Source organism: Lepeophtheirus salmonis, chromosome 4, assembly GCF_016086655.4.
Source record: "Lepeophtheirus salmonis chromosome 4, UVic_Lsal_1.4, whole genome shotgun sequence".
NCBI classification, from domain to species: domain Eukaryota; kingdom Metazoa; phylum Arthropoda; class Copepoda; order Siphonostomatoida; family Caligidae; genus Lepeophtheirus; species Lepeophtheirus salmonis.
In genome coordinates, this window is record NC_052134.2 from 15,034,781 (window position 1) to 15,056,833 (window position 22,053).

At 33.0% G+C, this 22,053-nt stretch overlaps 1 protein-coding gene across 1 annotated transcript; it reads left to right on the forward strand.

Annotated features, from left to right (window-relative positions):
* The first annotated feature begins 241 nt into the window (after window positions 1-241).
* On the forward strand, window positions 242-21,080 carry LOC121116872 (uncharacterized). Its single transcript, XM_040711170.2, has 5 exons — window positions 242-1,057; window positions 13,820-14,527; window positions 14,659-14,722; window positions 17,955-18,033; window positions 18,095-21,080. Exons 1-5 carry the CDS (start codon window positions 651-653, stop codon window positions 19,009-19,011), a joined length of 2,175 nt encoding a protein of 724 aa, XP_040567104.2. The 5' UTR covers window positions 242-650; the 3' UTR covers window positions 19,012-21,080.
* The last annotated feature ends 973 nt before the right edge of the window (window positions 21,081-22,053 follow it).

Consider the following 22,053-nt stretch of genomic DNA (forward strand, 5'->3'; position numbering starts at 1 on the left):
GAATAATTTAGTATATAACAGAATTTAGCAAAGTAAGAGAAGCGTATGGAATGATAGACACATAATATATATCATTTTATATTGTATAACCACAAGACAAGACTAAGTTCAACCCACCCACGCTGCTGCCTTGCATGACAAGTATGAAGCCCAGTCCGCTCAATCAGTCAAACTTATCGTTTTTTTCGTTATATAATAATAATATTTCTTCAAGAATTTTCTGGAGACACTCGCAAAATATGTAATCATTTTTTAATAGGATTTGAAGTAACTCCTATAAATAGATATTATTTATATATATCTATGTTGAAATACATGTTTTAATTTGACGGTTCGCTCATATGTATGTAGATATATCTATGTATATAGTATACAGTATGTATCTTGAGAAATGATTGCCATGGAAGGCCAAAAAGCGTACGTGACACCGGGCATGCGGGAATTGTATTCCTCCGAAGTAAATATTTTATTTCTGCTATTATAGTCCGATTTACTGAGCCTCTGCGTACGGTTATTATTTAATTTATACTTTTTGTTCAATTCCATATTTATCATAATTATTAAACACATAGCGGAGAAGAAGTAGTGATTTTAACCTAGTGATATAATTATTGTTATTAATATTGATTGCTTTTTGTGAAAATATCGATATGCCGCACAAGGGAGCCAAAGTGAAGAAAACCAAGACTAAATGGTCCAAATCTGGATCTTCCAATGAAGTGATAGAGACCCAAAAAATCACGGCCAGCTCCAAAACAACTGTGAGCAGTGCCAGCAAAGTCTCTAGTGGAGTTATCACTAAGGAGATAACTTCTTCTGATAATAAAAGGAATATATTGGAAGACAAGAGCCTTGATCAACAGAAACAAGTTATGACTGAGAAGAATTTATCTAGTGCAACAGCGGCAGCTGGAGAGTCTGTCGTAGCTGCTGGAAGCAGCAGTAGTGATAGTAGTGGTGCTAAATTGAGTGGGGGTGCAAAAGCCGCAAAAGCCACCTCTTCAAATAATCCTACAAAGAAGGAAGAAAAATGCATCTGCGAAATTTGTACCTGTGGGTAAGTCGTTTTGAATTGATAAGGAGATCCTTCCTTTGTTTTTAAATTACATCTGCAAAGATATGCATTATGAAGTCCTGCAAAAAAGTCCAATAGTCCTGTCACGGAAGTACTTTATTTACTTAATTAGTAATGCATGACGTCACTCACTCTCCTTGTTGCCTTGCCTAGGTCACAGGTAAGAGACCCATTCTCCCTTTTCCCCCGCCCCTTCTCCTTCACCGTCATGAGTCATGATTCTTCTATGTATACAATTTTGACGGGAATGGTATAATGTACGACGAGAGGTACATAGGTGGTTTGAGGTTTCCTTAAAGGCTCGTTCCTCTCTTTATAAGAACTCTCTCTTTTTCCATCCACTATATATATATATTTCTTCCTTCCTTGCTCATTAAATTTATTTTTTGGGTCATCCTATGTATATGATAAAAACTTTCAAAAAGATGTATTATATTTGTGAAACTAGGTATTTGACGAACATGAAATCTAATTATACATCTCATTACTATAAATATGTACATCCAAAAGAAGATCTTATTTCTTCCCTCAAGTACATATCATGATGATTCATGTGTGTCAACTCAACCACTCACTACCAGAGAAGCTCTATTGCGTAATCTCTTCTTCTCATCTTTTTTTTTTGTTCTTGCACTCCTCAGAGTAGATTAATGATAACCTGTATATATTTCAGCATTTTCAAATGTTTCATTCAAAGAAAAAAAAAGGTTTATTTTTGAGGGCTCTCAGATTCTTCTTCTTTTGGATCAAGAATATCACCAACTAACTACCCAATAGCGTGACTCATTTACCGTTTGTGTGGGAAGAAGGTATATATTTGTTACAACACCCTCTATTATGCATGGACCAGAAAGTATACCTTCATCCCATAAGATGTTTTTCTTCCATTTGTTAAACCAGTTAAAGGACTTATGTGATGATGTCAGAGTCCCTATATGGATTACATTATATGCCTCAGCGGCGTCCGCTGGAAGGAACATGTAATTTTTTAGTTATATAACTTATTTTAAACAATCCATACTTATTAACAGAAAATCAATTTGTTTGGAAAAAAATTTCAAAATTATATTTTAAATATTACATTTTTTGATTGATTTTTTTTTTTAATATTACACTTTTTGGAAAAGAATTTTCAAAAATCCATAGCTACTCAGAGAAAATTACATTTTTTGGAAAAATATTTCAAAAATTCAAATTCAAATATAAACTTTTTTGCTTTGCTCCATATTTTGCCCCATCGACGAAAAAAATCATAATTAAACAAAACTTCCTGAAGGGGGGGGATGAACTACAGCCCCTCCAGCCTACCCCTTGCAATTGCATGTATCTAGGCATAATTATCTTTTTGACTGCTCATATACATTACATACACTTATCTATCATATCACGTATGTTTTTTATATGTACATACATATTTGATAATTATTTGTGGTTGAATTAATGTGTACGAATATTTTTCAATAATGTACTCTATTATTACAAATTAAATATAAATTAATATTGACATCAATTCATATATTACGAAGGAGCTTTAACAGATGTTGTCTTGCCATTACAGAATATACAATTGCCTATGGCACACTCAAGACAACTAATTTATCAGTTGTGCTCAGATATCCTTATTTTATATCTCAACTTCCTTTTTCGAAAAGAGTCCCTAAATTACTAAACATGATACTAGTCTTGGGGTTCGGTCGGAAAGTGAAGGACCGGTGTGAGACCACTATAATTTGTAGTCCTTTAAAAAGGTTCAGCCTTGACGAGTCTCAAAGAAAAATACTTGTCTGGATCTGTTTTACAAAAATATAGGTCTGTATCGGATTAATTTAAAAGGGGGCTCTAAACCAGGGATGTCCAACACGTGGCCCGTGGGAGCATTGTGTAGCGCTTAATATTTCAGTGTGGCCCAAAACTCATTCTCACTTTAAGTACTATTTTTTGAAAAATTATCTCTGAGGGAAAAAAAGTTATGAAAAGACAGAGAAAGAAGTTTCTTCGAGGGTTTCTTTTCTAAAAAGGAAGGTTATTCGATCAGATTATGGATCGGAGGAAGTTTTTTTTTTTTTTATTCTTTTCCAAATTTAAAAAAATCATGCTGACCCCCTGAACAATTTTGAGGTGGGCTTGGTTTTAGATTTTATTTTTTTTTTAATTCAAAAGTTAAATTTATTTATAACATTTTTACGAAAAAAATTTCTAAAACTAAATTTTAAACTGTAAATTTTTTGGTAAAACATTTCAAAAATCCACTGTTCTCAAAAGAGTAAATTTTTTGAAAAATATTTCAAAAATTAAGTTTCATATACTCAATTTTTTGGAAAAAATTATCAGAAATTAAATTTCATATATTAAAAAATTCGTATATTGAATTTTCAAGTAAAAAGCAGAATTCCTAAGAATTTTTTTTTTTTTTTTTTGGGGTGGGCTGTGCCCTCTAAAAGGCAAAAATTTTAAGACCACCCCCCCAAAAAAAAAAAAAATATAGATATTGTTTTTGTTTTTTTTCCCTGCAAGCAGGCCCGGTCCACCTCTAGTCTGGACCGAAATATTGGTTCAGATTGTTCATGAAAAAATTACTTAAGACCGGTCCGAAAAAAACTTATTCTTGTACCGAGTCTCAACACTAGTAGTCACTTTTAATAACATTTAATAGTAGTTATAACCCCGGATTTAATTCGATTTCAGAATTTTTTTATACATGTAAGGGAAGAATGCATTAACATCTCAACAGTTGACAAAAAAAAACCCACAAATAAACAGTATATATGTTTTGCAAAAACTGAATGAAGTCACTCTTTCGGCATTTAATCAAAATCCTATATCTAATGATAATATTTTACTTTATCGAGTCCTCTTTACTATTCCCCTTTTTTCTTCATTATTCCAGTGCGAACAGCCTTGCAAAAAATAGAAGAAAAAAAGAAGACTACGTGTGTGTACATAGAATGTGTCGCCCTCTATGTTCCATACTTTTTTTGTGAATTTATACTGAGTAGTACTACACTACGTAGATTATACACTAATATATTATTGATAAATGCGTTGCTAACTAAAAGTAGACACACATGATATATATGTATAATACTTAATTGCAAATCATAAATGAAGAGTGGCAGTGACCATGAAATAAAAAAAAGAGTGGTAAAGAGAAGTCTACACTGAACATATATACATTTGAGACAGTTAGCCAAAGAGTAGGCGACGTTCATACGCAACTAACATATTTTTATTTGTAGTTTGATGTGCTTTGAATGATAAAAAGATCATAAGTTACAATTTCGCAAATTTATCATAATCAACTTAGTTACATAATCATTATTCAAATATAATATATCAATGTACACATATTCGTGAAGTCCCATGTATATTAATTTCGAAGAAGTAACTGTTGCTAAAGATTCAAAGGCTTCAAATTAAATATTTTCTTATATTTCTTATACTGGCGGTAGTAATTATGGTTCCAACTATTGAAAAACTGTACTTCCATAGTAGAGAGTGGTCCATTAAAATCTGAAAGTTTGAATTTTATACTTCAACAAGTTATAATTTATTAATTAACAATAGTATTTCTAACAAAACATATACTACAAATATATGTATCTCTGAGCTCTCTTAATCTTTAATGCAACGCCTTTTAGCGGCAAAAATGGGTTCCATATGGCGGCGGACGGCCTGGCAACTGCTGCGGATGTATTCCTCCTTGAAAGTGTCCCATTGTTGCCTGGCATTGTCTTTGAGGGCCCCAATATTTGGATGATGGACACTGTAGACATTACATTTAACCAAAAGGTGTAGTCAAGGGAATTGGCATCAGTGTTTTAGGGGGCCAAACGTGTCATAAAAGAGCTCAAAAGACCTCAAAGACTCATACAAAAGAGTCTTGCAACGGAGGAAATGGGTTTCTTTGATATCTAGTATCAAAATAGGCCTCTCCACCCTTAAAAGGATCTTTCCGCTCATTTGCCTGGGCCCTCATGGACTTGAGGGGATTTGCTGCCTTTAACTCCTATGAGTCCAGTTCTGCCTTTGTATTAGAGCCCTTCTTCCTCTCCAACTTATAAGACTTGCTGACGGCGTAGATAGTGATCCAGGAGAGACCCAACTGCTTGGAGTATGCGAATGGAAATATGAACGAGATTTTCACTTTTAAAAAGCAAATGTCATCTTCTCTTCTTTTTTTTTTTTTCACGCATATGGTAACCAGTTACTTTGTATAGCTTTTGAATGCAAAAAATTGGGCAAATGTAAACATATTATTATTTATTATCAAAGATACGTAGAGTCAGTTCCTTAACGTAGGAAAGTCTGGTCAAATAACTGAGGTAGATGAGTTTCTTCGAAAGAATTACAAAACACAAAATTACACAAATGAGAGAAATTTCAATAGAAAAGGTATCTCCTCGTTATCCTTTCTAATAAGATAAATTTACATTAAAAGACCCATTATCTCCTTTCCAAACTGTACTTTCTCGAGAAAATTTATACTAGATAAATGGTATCTGTTTTAGGTATTACGGGATACGTTCATCACTTTTTCACTAGACAACTAATGTGTTGTCTAGATTCTCAGATTAAAAAAACACTGCGTAGAGCAAGATACTCTAAATCACATATAGTCAACTTATAAAAACAGCTGATGGGAGAGTACCTTGTATTATCATATATCCCAAAAATCTCGTCGTAATCCTATAATAGAACTAAGACATACTTAAATCGAATCCTTGGCAAAGATTTTTTTTTGTTTCAAAAATGAATCTCTTATTTTATTTTTATTTCAGATTAGAATCTTTCCGTTTTATCATATTTCCTATCACGTTATCTTAGGGGAATGACTCTTTTTTAACATCTACTATCAATATATAACTTATGCAATATTTGCACATTAACTTATTGAATAATTAATTAATTTAGAATTCTTTAAATGTATTCCTTTGGTTTATTGATATGGATTGTTTGAACCCTGCAATCACTATTAATAATTTGTGTTTGCATTCGATCTATTCTGAAAAAAAATTATATATATTGGCAGGGATAGACGGTCGTTAAAATTAGTCATTATCCAGCAAGGCTAGTTAATTATGTTTTTTTTACCACAAAATATAATCTACCTATGTACATGGTATATACAGAGATATTAAATTGGCTTGGATTCGAAAAGAAGTCCCTATACAATAATGTTTTGTTCAATCGGAAACAAGGACACAAAGCACTTTGCAGAATATGTTAAATAGATTGGTTGGTTCTGAAATTTAAATTTACAGACTTAGAAATGTCATAAATTTTAAATAACTTTTCTGAACTACACAGGAACTAAAATATTGCAAAATTTATCTTTCAAAGATATGTTTACTTAAAAATTACCCGTAATATTTGTTTACAATGTCTACTTGATGTTTGAGACGTTGACACTAGGTATTACTTATTATTTGAACCCAAAATTGCCTATGTACGAGTATATAAGGTATTGAAGATACGGGCTTGATACAGACCATCCTGCATAAGCCCGACTGGTTTTTTACAAAGCAACGGGCTAGTGGGCTAGCGTGCTGTTTCAGCCATGTATATGAGCCTCAATTATTTCTCAAAAAGGCATGCGTTAATAATTTTAAATAAATAATGATTAATTATTTATATATTTACAATGTATATATATTGATGTTCGATTATAAAAAACTGTAGGTTTTTCGTTACTTCACTTGCTTATTCATTAAGGAGAAGAAAAAGAAAGAAAAAGATAACTTTCAAGAAACTGTGGGGCCCCAAACTCCCTTTTTTATCCATTAAATATATAACGTGTGGGTGTTGGAATGACTAATAATATTATTTAAAAGATGAAACTTACACAATCAATAGTACTTATCTTTAAAAAAGAATCATTTGATGTTTACGTAGACCGAGAATGCGTCACTCATCCTCACCCACCGTTTTGCCTGTATGAGTAAGAAACCTGATTCACTCCATTAATTTTATACTTTTATGAAATTATACTTATTAGTCCTATTTTGAGTCCAAATAGGAACACTGATAACCTTTTTAAAAGGGAAAGTATTGTCCTAATCACAAATATGTATTTTTATTTGAAAAATACTTACAAGCATAATTTATCAAGCGGTAGTTAGTAATTGGGTGTCAACCAAAAGACACATTTTGCTTTAATAATAATATAAAAGATAACTCCCCAAGACATCCTCAGTGCAAAATAAATAACTAGTAATATTGTCAATACTACTTCATCAGAGATTACCTGAGCCACCCCCGGACCCCACCGCTATAAAAATAAATACAATTTGACCTTCAACCTATTAAAAATAAAGAATAAATTATAACTCATATAACTACGTTTTTGTTTCTCCTGTAAAATTTGATTAAAGTCAGATAAATTGTTTTGCCAGAGAAGAGCAGTATGGCTGGGTTTAGGGTTGTGTCAGTCCATATTTAGTACCTCGGTCCAGTCCAGTTTTAATTGTTGGTTCTTTTAAGAAGGTAAAATCGATCCCTCGTGACGTCACTGATAAGTTATAATAGGTGAAGTAAAAGTTTTGACCTTTTTTTCGCTTTATTTTAACAGTCCTAATTAACATAGTTAGGATTATCTGATTTAGCAGATTCCAAACAGTTTTCTGGCTAATCTTTAGTTCCTGGCAATAGAATACGTACTCACATGCTGGCCCAACTCGACAATTTCCCTTATTTTATCGATATGTTCGACATCCATATTACCAGAACAGAATCGTTGGAACCTCTGCTTTACAGTTGCATTCGATACTGTATTGGGTCTGTATTTTTTGACACCAGCTCTGGCTTATCAGCTTTGTCGTAGTGTCGTACTGAAGAGTGTGTCTAATTTTCTCTTTTTTTACTTCCATTTTGGAACTCTGTAACCCCTCACTGGCTTTATCAAACGCAAAACTGTAAATGAACTTTTTTCTAAGTGTACGCTTAACCTTTAAGTCTACTTTAAGATTTTTTTAATGCAATGCAATAGCCTGCTCCGAAATGATTGATGAGGAGATTATTTTTCTACAAAATTCTACCAGCATCGATTTTCTCATGATTTTTATGGTGGAAAAACATTCCATAGATATTCAGAAACTAAATAGTTAATGCCGACACACCAGATTTGTACATGTTTCCCCATTCTTAGCTAAACATGGAGACTCACAATTTTTGCTTGTAATTTTTGATACACTACAAACTAGGCAAAACAGTATGGCAATTCCAAGGACCAACAGCCCTAAGGACTGGTCCCAATAAGAGCGAATAAATAAGGACCGACACAACACTAGCTGGTGTGGGAAGAAAATCAGTCCATAGAGTGAGACTGAAAAAAATCCTTTTACGACTTGGATTTGACCCAATTTAGTTCCAGTGCATTAAATACAGTCTCTGCCAAAAAAAAACGGTCCAAGTCTGTCACTAATGATATAGTGAATCCAATATTTTGCTTTTATTCAGTATACATTTGTAATCATTCGAGAGATAAAAGTTATCTCTCGAATGAGGAATTAACATTAATTTTACACACCGTTGCAATTATATCCAAATATATCCATATATATATTTAGATATCTTTTCATAAATGCTTAATATTTAAAATACATATACTTAGCATCTACAAAATATACTTGGTTTTATTTTTGGATGGTTGAAGGCCTTATGTGACTCATCATTGTTCACAAAATATATCTTCTTATATGGGTATATTGTGTGTATGTATATTTATCTCGATTTATTTGTTGATACAGATAACAGAACCAGTTTGATATAATATATATGTAGTTTTGTGTGGGTTCTTATTTAGGACTGAAGACTGCTTTCCCGTTCAGTTGAGTCTCGGACCGGTTTTGTTCAGTCCTGCATATCAGTCCTAAAAACTTATACAGTTTCGGTAAAATATATCTTTAAATTATCAGTTCTAGTACTGACAGTCCTATGGGTCGATAGGACCTCTCCCAAAACTAGGCTGGACCAAATTCATTAGGACCGGCCATAATCATATATCTGATCTTATTTGTTACTGGTATTTAAATATTTACTACCTTTCTAAGTTATGAAAATAAAATACCCCCAAAAAAAAGTTTTTACTAGAAAATTTATATGTTTGAAATTTTTGTTCAAAAAATTTCATATTTACAATTTAATTTAATTTTTCAATTATTTATTACAAAAAATATAATTTTCTGTGAATAACGAAGTATTTTTGAAATTTATCCCCCGAAAATTTAATATTTAATTTTTTTTTCAAAATTTTTTTATTAGAAATTTAATTTTTTAAATTTTTTTCCAAAAAGAATAAGTTTTTGTGAACCTTTATTAATTTTAGAAATTTTTCTCCAAAAATGTTATATTTTGTGAATAACTGGTTTTTTGAAAAAATTTTAATAACAAATTCTATATTTGAAATATTTTTCAAAAAATAGAATTGTTCAAAATTTTTTAACTATTATTTAAAGTATTGGAATTGGCATTGGGATTCTTTTGGGAACTGTCCCATTATCAGTACGTCTACTTCTAAGTTTCAGACGAATCTGTTCAACCATTTTGAATTCCATATGTGATAACACGAAAAACAGTTATGATATATATACACACATATATATATTTTTTTAGGGAGGGGGCATCAAAAACTTTTAAGGGGGATCAACCCTCTTCCAAAGAGACAATTGACAATTTTTCTAAAATATTTGTCTTAAAAAATTCAGAATACACGGATTGGTCATTATTTTTACCAGAATTAATTATTTTTCTTTCTCACTCAAAAAATATCGTTAAAAGTACGTAGAAACTTGAGTATGCCCAAGATTTTTGGTGACTTAAGTATTTTCTCCTTACAGATTTTACCTTGCTCTTCAGGTGATCTGTTGCTGCAAGTGAATTAATATATTTATCGTCATTGTTATTTATTGAAAGATTGTCTACATGTCTGTATGAAAAATAATCACGGGGTACATAGTATTTAGTGCTCTTATGTATATAATATATATATCTTGATCCAAGAAAGAACAATCTAGTCGTATTAATGAATTATTGTAGGCGTGTGTATATAACATCGAACGTGAATATAGTTTTCACTGTATATAGTGATCCCTGATGTATATCATATACCTATTTTTTATCTAAGTATTAACAATGTAGTTATATTAATAAAATATTGCAGGCGTGTACATGTAGCATCGAATATACATAGCTGTTTTGGTTCCTTTTTTATTGCTCTCTAATGTACAGGGTGAGGACTCAAAAATTAGAATCCTATTTTAGGCCGTCTAGTCGCATTTTTAAGAGTATGACAATTTTTTACTTGGCACCATTCGAAAGAACTGACAAAAACCTAAGATTTGATGCTTGTTTTATTTTTTGTGCGATCAAAAATGTTCTAGCAACAAGCAAAACGGCAAAGGGTGTGCGATCTCCGACAAGATGATCTTCACAGTGGACGCTGTTATAAACAGAAGAATTGTTCGCTTGTTGACTGAATCAAGAGCTAAGGCCGAGGTAACCTTCAGAACCAAACATCCAGCTCAGGTCCTCGGGGTTGTGACATCCGACGACAGCAAGATGCCTCCCTACTTCATCAAGGTCAACGAGAAAGTCAATTATGTGTTTACCCAAGACGGTGCCCCGGCAAACACGTAAAAGAAGGTGCAGCATTTCTGCAGGAAAACATTGCTGCGCTCTGGCGGGCAGAATTCTGGCCTTCGTCCTCGCCTGACATGAGCCACCTAGACTTCGCTGTTTGGTGTGTCTTGGATGCAAGACGAACAAGACTTTTCATGCGAATGTCAAAGCTCCGAAGATCGTGATTACGGAGGATAGGAACAACTTGTCCTCGGACATTCATCAAGGCTAGTTGTGATTCTGTTCGTCCCTGTATTGAAGCCATCATTCAGAATGGATATGAAAACATATTGAATAAAAAGTGTAGAAAATTGTTGAATTACCAACTTATGCTTCAAAATTTTGCCATAAAAGTGGTACAAAATAAAAATATGTTGATGTGAAAACGGCTATTAAAATTTTCTAATTTTTGAGTCCTTCCCCTGTTTCGAATCATAATTCATATGCATTTTGAGTATATGTCAAGATTTGAATAAAATATAAACGCTGATATGTAATAATGAATTAACTCTAGTATACGTTTTGTATTTAGACTATGGGGAACTCTGGTTTGTTTATTTTTGTTTGTGAGCGCTCGAGATACTTAAAGTAATCATCGTCATCAGTCATATTAATTTTCTTAACAAACTCTTTTTATTATTCTTTCATTCTTGAGGAAAACTCAATGATTTGTTATAAGTATTGAGTAGTTACCTATGAGTGTACTCATGAAAAATGGTGAGTAACACTGAGGATTTCGTGACGAGTTATCTGCTATATTATTATAACAAAATTTGTCTGTGTGTCGACACATAATTAATCCGGTAATGTTGAGTACAACTAATTGTTATATAATAATAGTAAAAACAAGGAACTTTTATAACTGCTCGTCAAATAGAAAATTACATTTAAACCAACCTCGTTAGAAAAAGTATTAACTGTGTTTAGAAATTTTAAAAGTATGGCAAGGCTAGCTTAGCATGACTATATTTTGATCTCCAAAAAAGGAGCTATATGGTCCGATCAGTGTTGTTTTTACGCAAGCTGGTAAATATTTTGAAATTAGTAACATTTAATGGTTTTGTGATTCATTATTTCAAAACTGACTTTTATTTTATGCCAATTTTTAAATGAATGTTTTAACATCATGTATGGATAATATCCACTTCGTATTGGCCTGTTTCTCAATAGAACAACATTCCTCTATTCTCTTCTATGATTAACAGTATAAGTGATAATTTCTTACTTTTTTGTCTACAGACATGATTATTATAATTAATAAGGTTACAAAACTCAAATGGAGTCTATAGTATCAATGCTTAATTTATTTATAAATAGTTTTCAAATTTATCCAATTTTGTTTATTATAAAAAATATATTTAATGCCTCTTTTTCACGCACACATATGTGGGATTTTTGTGGTTGAAAAAATATTTTTCATAGTAGTGCTTTTTATTTCGTTGGATATTAAAAGTTATTATACATTAACTGAAGTAGAGAATTTGCCCAAATTACATTTCGCCGAAAAATTACTAAACGATAAAAGGAATCTTGCCACTTGGAATACTATCTTGTATCTAATAAGAATTTTAATTAAAATTGCTCATACATTTATGTAAAATTAATAACTACAACTTCAAAATTTCAATACTTGGCTAAATTTACGGTTACTCACCGTTTTTCATGAGTACACTCGTACGTAATTACTTAATACATAGACGTTCTCTCCTCAAAAATGAAAGAAAAATAATATCATCTTGAGAATAAATACCAATTTGACGTTATGACTCATAAGCCAGGGAGTACTTTAGTCTATAGAGCACTACCTAACTCAGTCTTAGCTAAAGTCGATGCTTCATGCAAAACGCCTACAAAATTTCATTAATATGATTACCTTATTATTTCTTAGTATTAATAATGTCAACTGCCACGGAAAAGAAAATCAATTCCTCAGATTACCTATTCTAAAAAACAGGCCAGCTAAAAAATTCACACGATTTACATCACTACCCATAAATCATAATAGCGTAGACTAACAACTGAATTTTATGGACATTTGTGGTGTAAAGGTAGTTTGCTTCATTTAATTTAAGCTAACTCATTTACTCGATTTTGAATTAGAATACTCGGTGACAATTAAAGGAAATATAAATTACACAAGAAGACTGAAATATCGTCTTCTTAGCTCACAGTGCCCAAATCTTTAACCACAACATATAATTTTATACTTAATTTTTAATTGATTCTTATAATAAATCATATACATAAGTCAATATAATTATGAGGGCTGCGACGGTATGGTAAGCCCACGATTCAGTAGAACCACGTTACACCCTTCATGGTACGTGGATTGGTACGGTATAATGGTAAATGTTTATTTAGTAGAATTAATGTAGTTTTTCAAGCTTTTTCGATATATTTTTTTGTAATAATTTTTTTATACTACAAATACTTTGTATAGAAGAAACATGAGTAAAAAATCCTCATAAAAATCAACTTTTTCTTCACTTTTTTTTCTTCTATTAACTTAATAGAAATTCATGAAAATGAATTAATTCTCGTGATGATTTTTTTTCTTTTCTGTAGAAGTACAAATCCTAAGCTGATTCAAACAGCGTTTAACAATATGTTTATCCTTATATTAATTTCACATTGCTTTTCAATCCTAATGAGTGCCTCCCAAAAAACACTTTCGCTGAAATATATATCTAAAAATCCTTAATGATTTGTCAAAAACAGGATCTAATCAAGCTCTGGTTATCACAAAATAGGAAGTTTCAAAATTACTTGTTGACATACATAAGTATCAAAAATTGTGGGGTGTTTTTATACACTTTGGATTTAATAAAAATCCGGATTATTATTAATAAAGGCTTTGGTAGAAATAAACCTCCAAGGAATCTTAGGGATTATTAGTTTTTAGATTTTCTAATCTATACCCTTCATAGTGTTATGAGTTAAAAAACTACCTCTATTAAAATCAACAGTTGAAACTGTAAGCCCAATGATGAAGTTATGTCGATTTTAATTAAGATGGATATTCTTTTGATAATTTTGCAAGATTGATTTATGAAGCCTAAATATATGTTTACATAATTTATAATGAAAGAAGAAGAACTAACAAAATTCATATTTTCTTATTACTTTCAGCCGACATAAATGCAAACACCGAGCTTCATCTGGAGTGGTTTCAGAGTCAGCAATACAATCAACAGAAAACACACAAAAATTTGAGAGTCATTCCATCGAGCAATCAACATCCAACATGCAAGTTACTGAATTGAGTAGTAATAATATTTCCCAAAACGTGACAATGATGTCAGCAGCTGGAGTTTCCGAGACTTCAGCCAATGGCAATATGTCAGGGGTCCTCGCAGGGAGTAATTCCGAGATACTCTCAAATGAAGGAGGAAATACACAAAAGTTAAAAAGAAAGCTTGTTGGATCCAAATGGGTGACTGTTTTGGAGGAGGGATCAACCAGTCAGATCTCTAATGGCTTATCATCTTCTGATAAAAAAGTGTCGATTGGAAGTATGGGAGCCAAGGTTATTGAACCTCATAATTCAAATGCTGGAAGCTTATTAGCACTTACATCTGAAGCTGATCGTGAGGTAGCTGCCATTACAACAGGCGCATACATGTCCGACATGCAATCCCACATTACCAATTCTCAAAAACAAGAGTCATCTTCAATTGTTCAATCATCTTACTCATCTAATAAGCAGCAACAAGCTCAAATATCATCTCAGCATTCAACCTTTGATATTGGATCTAGTTCATCAATGACAAACCAAACTCAAAATACGGAAATTAAAGACGTACGTGAGGCTGCCAGCATTCGTCGTGAAAATGAAAGGTAATTATCATTTTTAATGAGTCGAAATCACTTCTACATAATAAAAAAATAGACTGTCAATTTCTTTAAACTAACTTATTTTTAGAAAATATTGATATATTATAAATGATGATTCACTTTTGAATTTATAGATTGCAAAGACGATCATCAGTAGAAAGGCATTTAACTGGAGTATCTAAAGGAATGGAACAGGCAGTAAGTTTTTATTATCAATTTAACTCGGACAAAGTCATATTCTCATATAATTTGGGTGAGGGGATCAAAGGTTATTGTTTTCTCCATACAGTAATACTTTAATTTACGAGAGCTCTAACATAGGAGTTTTTTAAGAATGTATATTTCTGAGTAAAATTTGCATTGACATACAAGCTTTTTTTAAAGATAAGAGCTGAGATAGGCTTAAATTTAGTTATTTCTTATGGAATGAATTACTTGACTTACGATCTTTTTCCAGCAACAAATCAAACAAATCCATTTTTCTCAATCATAAGTTGTTCCGAAATAATTAAGACTGCCTCTGAAGGACAAGAAATTACATTCAAAAGTTTTAAAAAGTACTCAATCATGTTACATGGTTTTTTCCGACTCGGATAACGTCGTTGCAATGGTTATCCAACTCCCACAACTGACTGGAGAGCTCATCTTCGTTCACTAACTTCATCACCCGTTGAACACCGCTTGTGAAGTATTCATAGCTATCAAAATCGTAATCTGTCTACTCACTCCTGTCCCACAAGAACCAGGACCCGTCCTGTACAAACAGGTGGGACTCCAAAAACTGCTTCCCGTGGTTCTGGATGAGCTTAATGAGACCCCTACAGCACTTTGCTCGTTTATCCTTGTTGGCCTGAGAGAGAGAATAGGATAACCACACTCAGAGGAGATTTTTGAAGGGAAGATCATCAGTCAGGATTCTAAATATCACTGTGGATGGTAGTAAAAGCTCCGCTGAAACCTCTAGAAAACTCAATTGGGTTTGTTCTTTACCTGTTCCTTGACTTGGGCGATGTTGTTGGGTATCCTTGTCTCCTGGGGACACCCTGCTAAGACACCTTTCTCGGGCTTAAAAGTGCCAACCAGATCTCATAAGCACACCGAAAGATGGTTGCACAAATAGGGAAGGCATCAGGATAAACGATAGTGAGGTCGGTGTGAATCTCAGACATTTTTTTCCTAGTTTGTTGCGTATCAAAAAGTACGAGCGAAAATTGTGAGTCTCTATGTTCAGCGACAAATGGAGAAACATGTGCAAATGTGATATGTAGGCATTAGCTATTTAGTCTCTGAATATATATGGAATATTTTCCTACCATAAAATTCACGAAAAAATCGATGCTGGTGGAATTTTGTAACTAACTTAAATCTTCAAACGAACCAGTCTAAATCATTTCGGAACAAGCTAATGTTACTCTATATATATTTATCTTATAAGTGGTAATCATTAAAATGATTGTAGTAAAAAGGTTGCGTACGAAATTGTTCGGGTAATATCATTGGATGGCAAAATCGTATTGAACATTATCATTGTGAAACGAAATTTCCACGTTTTTAAGTGTCAAGGACACCTTCTAATATTATATAATACACTCCAGCCCACGGGTTGTGCATATGAACAGCTGGGCCCCGAGGTAGGTTAAATACAATATTGTATATCAATCAAATTACTCACAATCATATTGCTTACAATGATGTTGTTTCTTCACTATGGTATTACCCAAAAACATTTTATCTAACAACACTTTGTTACCTTTATTGTATCACGCAATTTTTTCTCTAAAAAGAAAGAGAAAAAAGGCCCAAAATCATAAGGTAGTTAGCCAAATAAGTCAATCATACCAACTGCTATATATATCTTATGTACTCATACTACTTCTTCACCATTCTTAAAATGAATTGCATATATATATTTTGCAATATTATAAAATACATAGTCAATTATTCGATACTGTATTATAATATTCCTAAGTAATATTCTATAAAATTGTATTTCTATACGGTAGCCAAAATTTCTTCATATAAATAATAAAATGGCCAATTTATAAATATAATAAACGACGAGGGATCAACAAGAAATTGTATTCCTGTATTTTGGCAACAGATCATAAGTATAGAATAACTTATTGTTTTGTTTATTTATCAAAAACAATAATACGTTATGAAATAGCCATGACATATCAAGAGAGAGAGAGAGAAAATCGAAAGCTGACATAGAGTATTTTTGTGTTAGCGAGAAAACGCCGTGACATTGATAATGTAAAGCACGATTTTACCACGTAACAATATTAATCCGATAATTTAGTCTTTAGCCTTTTTACCACAATCATTCTACTGTGAACTTATGTGTATCAATTTATAAATTATACATAATACCAAAAATGAGGCCTTAGACTTTAGAATTGTAACTCGAATTTATCAAAAAAAAAAAAAAAAAAAAGACTCAATCGACTTGGAAGTTAATTTCAATTTTTTGACTAGGTATAAAATACTTTTTTTAAACATGGATTCCCCTTTTTTTTTGTGATATTATTTTTTTTTAAATATTATTTTATGATTTGAGGGCATATTAACAATAAAAAGTTCATAACATAACCTCACAAACCCAAATATTGGAACTTTTCCCCAACGGCCTATAATTATAACCTAACATAGGGTACATTGTACAAGTATGCCTGAACGTCATGTTTTCTCCATATATCTCGAAATTGGAGACAGTGACAGCATATAGTAAAAATTCAATTATCTGAACCTTGCAACAATAAAGAGTTTATGTTATAAGTAGTAGGAGGAGAGAGATCTTTACTTTTTCGAGATATTCGCACAAAAAAATTAATGGAAGGTCTCATTATGTGGAGGAAGTTGAGAGTTAATCTCTTAAGAAGTATTCTGGGGCGAGGAGAACTCGAAGTCAAACTGTGGACTGAAGGATAAGGCCAGGGGTGATCACATCTCATTCAGTAAAGCACTACGACTTTTTCTTGTATCTACAATGAACAATTACTAGGGGCGTCCGCATGGGGTGTCAGGATAAAAAAAATTTAAGATCTATTTTCTAAAAAAATGGTCCTTCGGGAAAATTCTGGAGCAATGCAAAAAATTACATATTTAATTTTTTTTCCAAAATTTAAATATTTTTATTCTTGTTTTTTATCTATTAAAAAGATATTTTTTAGATTTTATTTTTGTATTACTTTAAAAGAAAAGGTTATTATTGTTTATCCAACAAAATGGTGTAGCATTCTTAATATATACAAGCTTTCAAAATTCAATTCGGGTGGGGAGTATTTTTTTTATGACACCTCCAAAACTTATCAAATATAAAAGTCCCACATTTAAGTTTAATTCACAGAAGACACTCTCATTCTGTTTTTGATAAAGTTTTCATCCTTGAGTTCTATATGTTCTTTTTAAAAAATCCCATTCTTTTCAGCTATATTCGTCGGCAGGTGAAGCAGGTGAAGTATCTAGGTCAGAAGTTACGTCCTCTTCTTCTTTCATCGAACAAAAAAGTAAGTTAATCATTAAGGATAAAGTTTACTGAAGTACTATATTATGTTCATATATGTATAGAGGAACAATCTTCAAGTAATGTTGAAGGATCCTCAAAGTCAAGGCTTGTGCGACAAAATACATTTACAAAAGAAGATAGTGCTAAGAACACTGAAGCTCCATCACAAACGAATTCAACACGTTTTTCTAGAGCTCGAATGATCAAAGGAAAAATTGTGAAAGAAAGTAGTGATGAACAACAGTTCACTTCTAATCATCAACAAGCACAACAAGAAATTAATTTATCTGATTTAAGAGCTCATGTTTCTAGACCTCAAGACACTCTTCAAATTGGGAATAATGATGATAACAATTACATGACTCAAACACTAGCTCAATATAAAGATAGGCGAACAAGAAGCAGTTCTACAGGTCAAAAAGCAGTTAGACGAGGCACTTGGACCAAAGTTGATGGTCAAAATTTTTTAGAATCGCTAGCAAGAGGTGAAATATCTGAAAGTCAATTTATTCAAGGAGATAGGGCATCTAATGTAAAGCCTCAAGATAATTTGAAATCCCCAGGTCCTATTGAAGGTCGAGAAATGGGCGAATTACATGTTCAAAGAGGAGATAGGTCCCCCATGAAAATACCAAAAGATAATTTAAGAACGGAAGGTGAATTTTCTGGGAGAGAAATTTATAAATGGGGACCAGGAGAAAGGTATGATTTGGTCAAACATAAGGATTCCATCAAACAAATGGGAGAATTTTATGCTCGAAAAAGTTATGATGACACATTCATTGGTTTGAAGGGAGATAGGTACGATGTGGCTAGACCAAGTGATAATTTACATTTGGAGGGAGAAATAATAGATGGAAGAGGAAAACAATCCTGGAACTACAATAATGAAAGATCTAAAATTATCAAACATAAAGATAACTTGTACCTGGAAGGTGATTTTGTTGATAGAAAGAATGAAGAGTGGAAAAAAAGGTGAAAGATTTCAAGTGAAGAAATACACGGATAATATAAAACTAGAAGGAAAGTTTGTCGAGAAAAAAAAAGAAGCATGGGCTCCTGGAGAAAGAACTGAAATGGTTAAACACTCTGATAATCTAAAAATGGAAGGAAACTTTGAGGGAAGAATATACCAAGACGCTAAAATGGGGGGAAAGAGCTGGTATTGTTAAACATGAAGATAATTTAAAATTAGAGGGTGAATTTTCAAAGAGAGATAAGCAAGCATGGATGAAAGGAGAAAACATTTCCATAGTGAAACATAAAGATAATTTGCACTTAGAAGGAGAATTTCTCTCAACTAAAAAAGAATGGGCCATCAAAGGTGAAAGAGCTGATATTGTGAAAAGAGAAGACAATCTGAGGTTGGAAGGAGCTTTCACTGAAAAAGAAACCAAACAATGGCTACCAGGAGAAAGAGCTCAAGTTGTCAAACATGATGATAACTTAAGACTTAAAGGAGATTTCCAAGATAGAGAAAAAAATGAATGGCAAAAAGTAGACAGAACAAATGCAGTGAAACATACAGACAATTTGAAAATGGAAGGCTCCATTGAAATAAATAAAAAAGAATGGGCTACCAAAGGAGAAAGAATGGAGATGGTGAAGCACAAAGATAACTTAAAACAGGAAGGTTCATTTGAAGGGAGAGTTACAGAAAAATGGTATCCAGGAGAAAGAGCCGATATTATAAGAAAGCAGGACAATCTTAGGTCTGAGGGCGAATTCCAAGATCGTGAAGAACATCTTTGGGCAAAGGGAGAACGTGTTTCCATGGTACGACGAGAGGATAATTTGAGAATGGAAGGAGATATTGAGACTCATAAAAAGGAATGGGCCACTAATGGTGAACGCGTTGAAATGATAAGATACGATGACAACCTTAAACTCGAAGGTAAATTTGAAGATCGTAAAAATGAAAAATGGTCACCCGGAGAAAGAGCCGAAATAGTAAAAAGAGGAGATAATCTGAGACTCGAAGGTAAATTTACAGACAAAGAGAAAGAAAAATGGGCTCCTGGAGAAAGAGCAGAAATTGTTAAGAGACAAGACAACCTTAAGTCACAAGGCAAATTTCAAGATCGCGAAGAAAAGGTTTGGGTGAAGGGTGAACGTGTTTCCGTGGTACGACGAGAAGATAACCTCAGAATGGAAGGAGATATTGAGACTCATAAAAAGGAATGGGCCACTAATGGTGAACGCGTTGAAATGATAAGATACGATGACAACCTTAAACTTGAAGGTAAATTTGAAGATCGAAAAACTGAAAAATGGTCACACGGAGAAAGAGCAGAAATAGTAAGAAGAGGAGATAATCTGAGACTCGAAGGTAAATTTACAGACAAAGAAAAAGATAAATGGGCTCCTGGAGAAAGAGCAGAAATTGTAAGGAGAGAAGACAATCTTAAGTCTGAGGGAAAATTTCAAGATCGTGAAGAACATGTTTGGTTAAAGGGAGAACGTGTTTCTGTTGTAAAACGAGAAGATAACCTAAGAATGGAAGGAGATATTGAAACTCATAAAAAGGAATGGGCCACTAATGGGGAACGTGTTGAAATGAAAAGGTATGATGATAATCTTAAGCTCGAAGGTAAATTTGAAGATCGCAAAACTGAAAAATGGGCTCCCGGCGAAAGAGCTGAAATAGTTAAACGAAGTGACAATTTACGACCTGAAGGTAAATTTACAGATAAAGAAAAAGATAAATGGGCTCCTGGAGAAAGAGCAGAAATTATTAAAAGACAAGACAACCTTAAGTCAGAAGGCAAATTTCAAGATCGTGAAGAGCATGTTTGGGTGAAGGGAGAACGTGTTTCTGTAGTACGACGAGAAGATAACCTAAGACTGGAAGGAGATATTGAAACTCATAAGAAGGAATGGGCCACAAATGGGGAACGTGTTGAAATGATAAGATATGATGATAATCTAAAACTCGAAGGTAAATTTGAAGATCGCAAAACTGAAAAATGGGCTCCCGGCGAAAGAGCTGAAATAGTTAAACGAAGTGACAATTTACGACCTGAAGGTAAATTTACAGATAAAGAAAAAGAGAAATGGGCTCCTGGAGAAAGAGCAGAAATTGTTAAAAGACAAGACAACCTTAAGTCAGAAGGCCAATTTCAAGATCGTGAGGAACATGTTTGGGTAAAGGGAGAACGTGTTTCTGTTGTACGACGAGAAGATAACCTTAGAATGGAAGGAGATATTGAAACTCATAAGAAGGAATGGGCCACTAATGGGGAACGCGTTGAAATGATAAGATACGATGACAATCTTAAACTTGAAGGTAAATTTGAAAATCGCAAAACTGAAAAATGGGCACCCGGAGAAAGAGCTGAAATAGTTAAACGAAGTGACAATTTACGACCTGAAGGTAAATTTACAGATAAAGAAAAAGAGAAATGGGCTCCTGGAGAAAGAGCAGAAATTGTTAAAAGACAAGACAACCTTAAGTCAGAAGGCAAATTTCAAGATCGTGAAGAGCATGTTTGGGTGAAGGGAGAACGTGTTTCTGTAGTACGACGAGAAGATAACCTAAGACTGGAAGGAGATATTGAAACTCATAAGAAGGAATGGGCCACTAATGGGGAACGTGTTGAAATGATAAGATATGATGATAATTTAAAACTCGAAGGTAAATTTGAAGATCGCAAAACTGAAAAATGGGCTCCTGGCGAAAGAGCTGAAATAGTTAAACGAAGTGACAATTTACGACCTGAAGGTAAATTTACAGATAAAGAAAAAGAGAAATGGGCTCCAGGAGAAAGAGCAGAAATTGTTAAAAGACAAGACAACCTTAAGTCAGAAGGCCAATTTCAAGATCGTGAGGAACATGTTTGGGTAAAGGGAGAACGTGTTTCTGTTGTACGACGAGAAGATAACCTTAGAATGGAAGGAGATATTGAAACTCATAAGAAGGAATGGGCCACTAATGGGGAACGTGTTGAAATGGTAAGATATGATGATAATCTAAAACTCGAAGGTAAATTTGAAGATCGCAAAACTGAAAAATGGGCTCCCG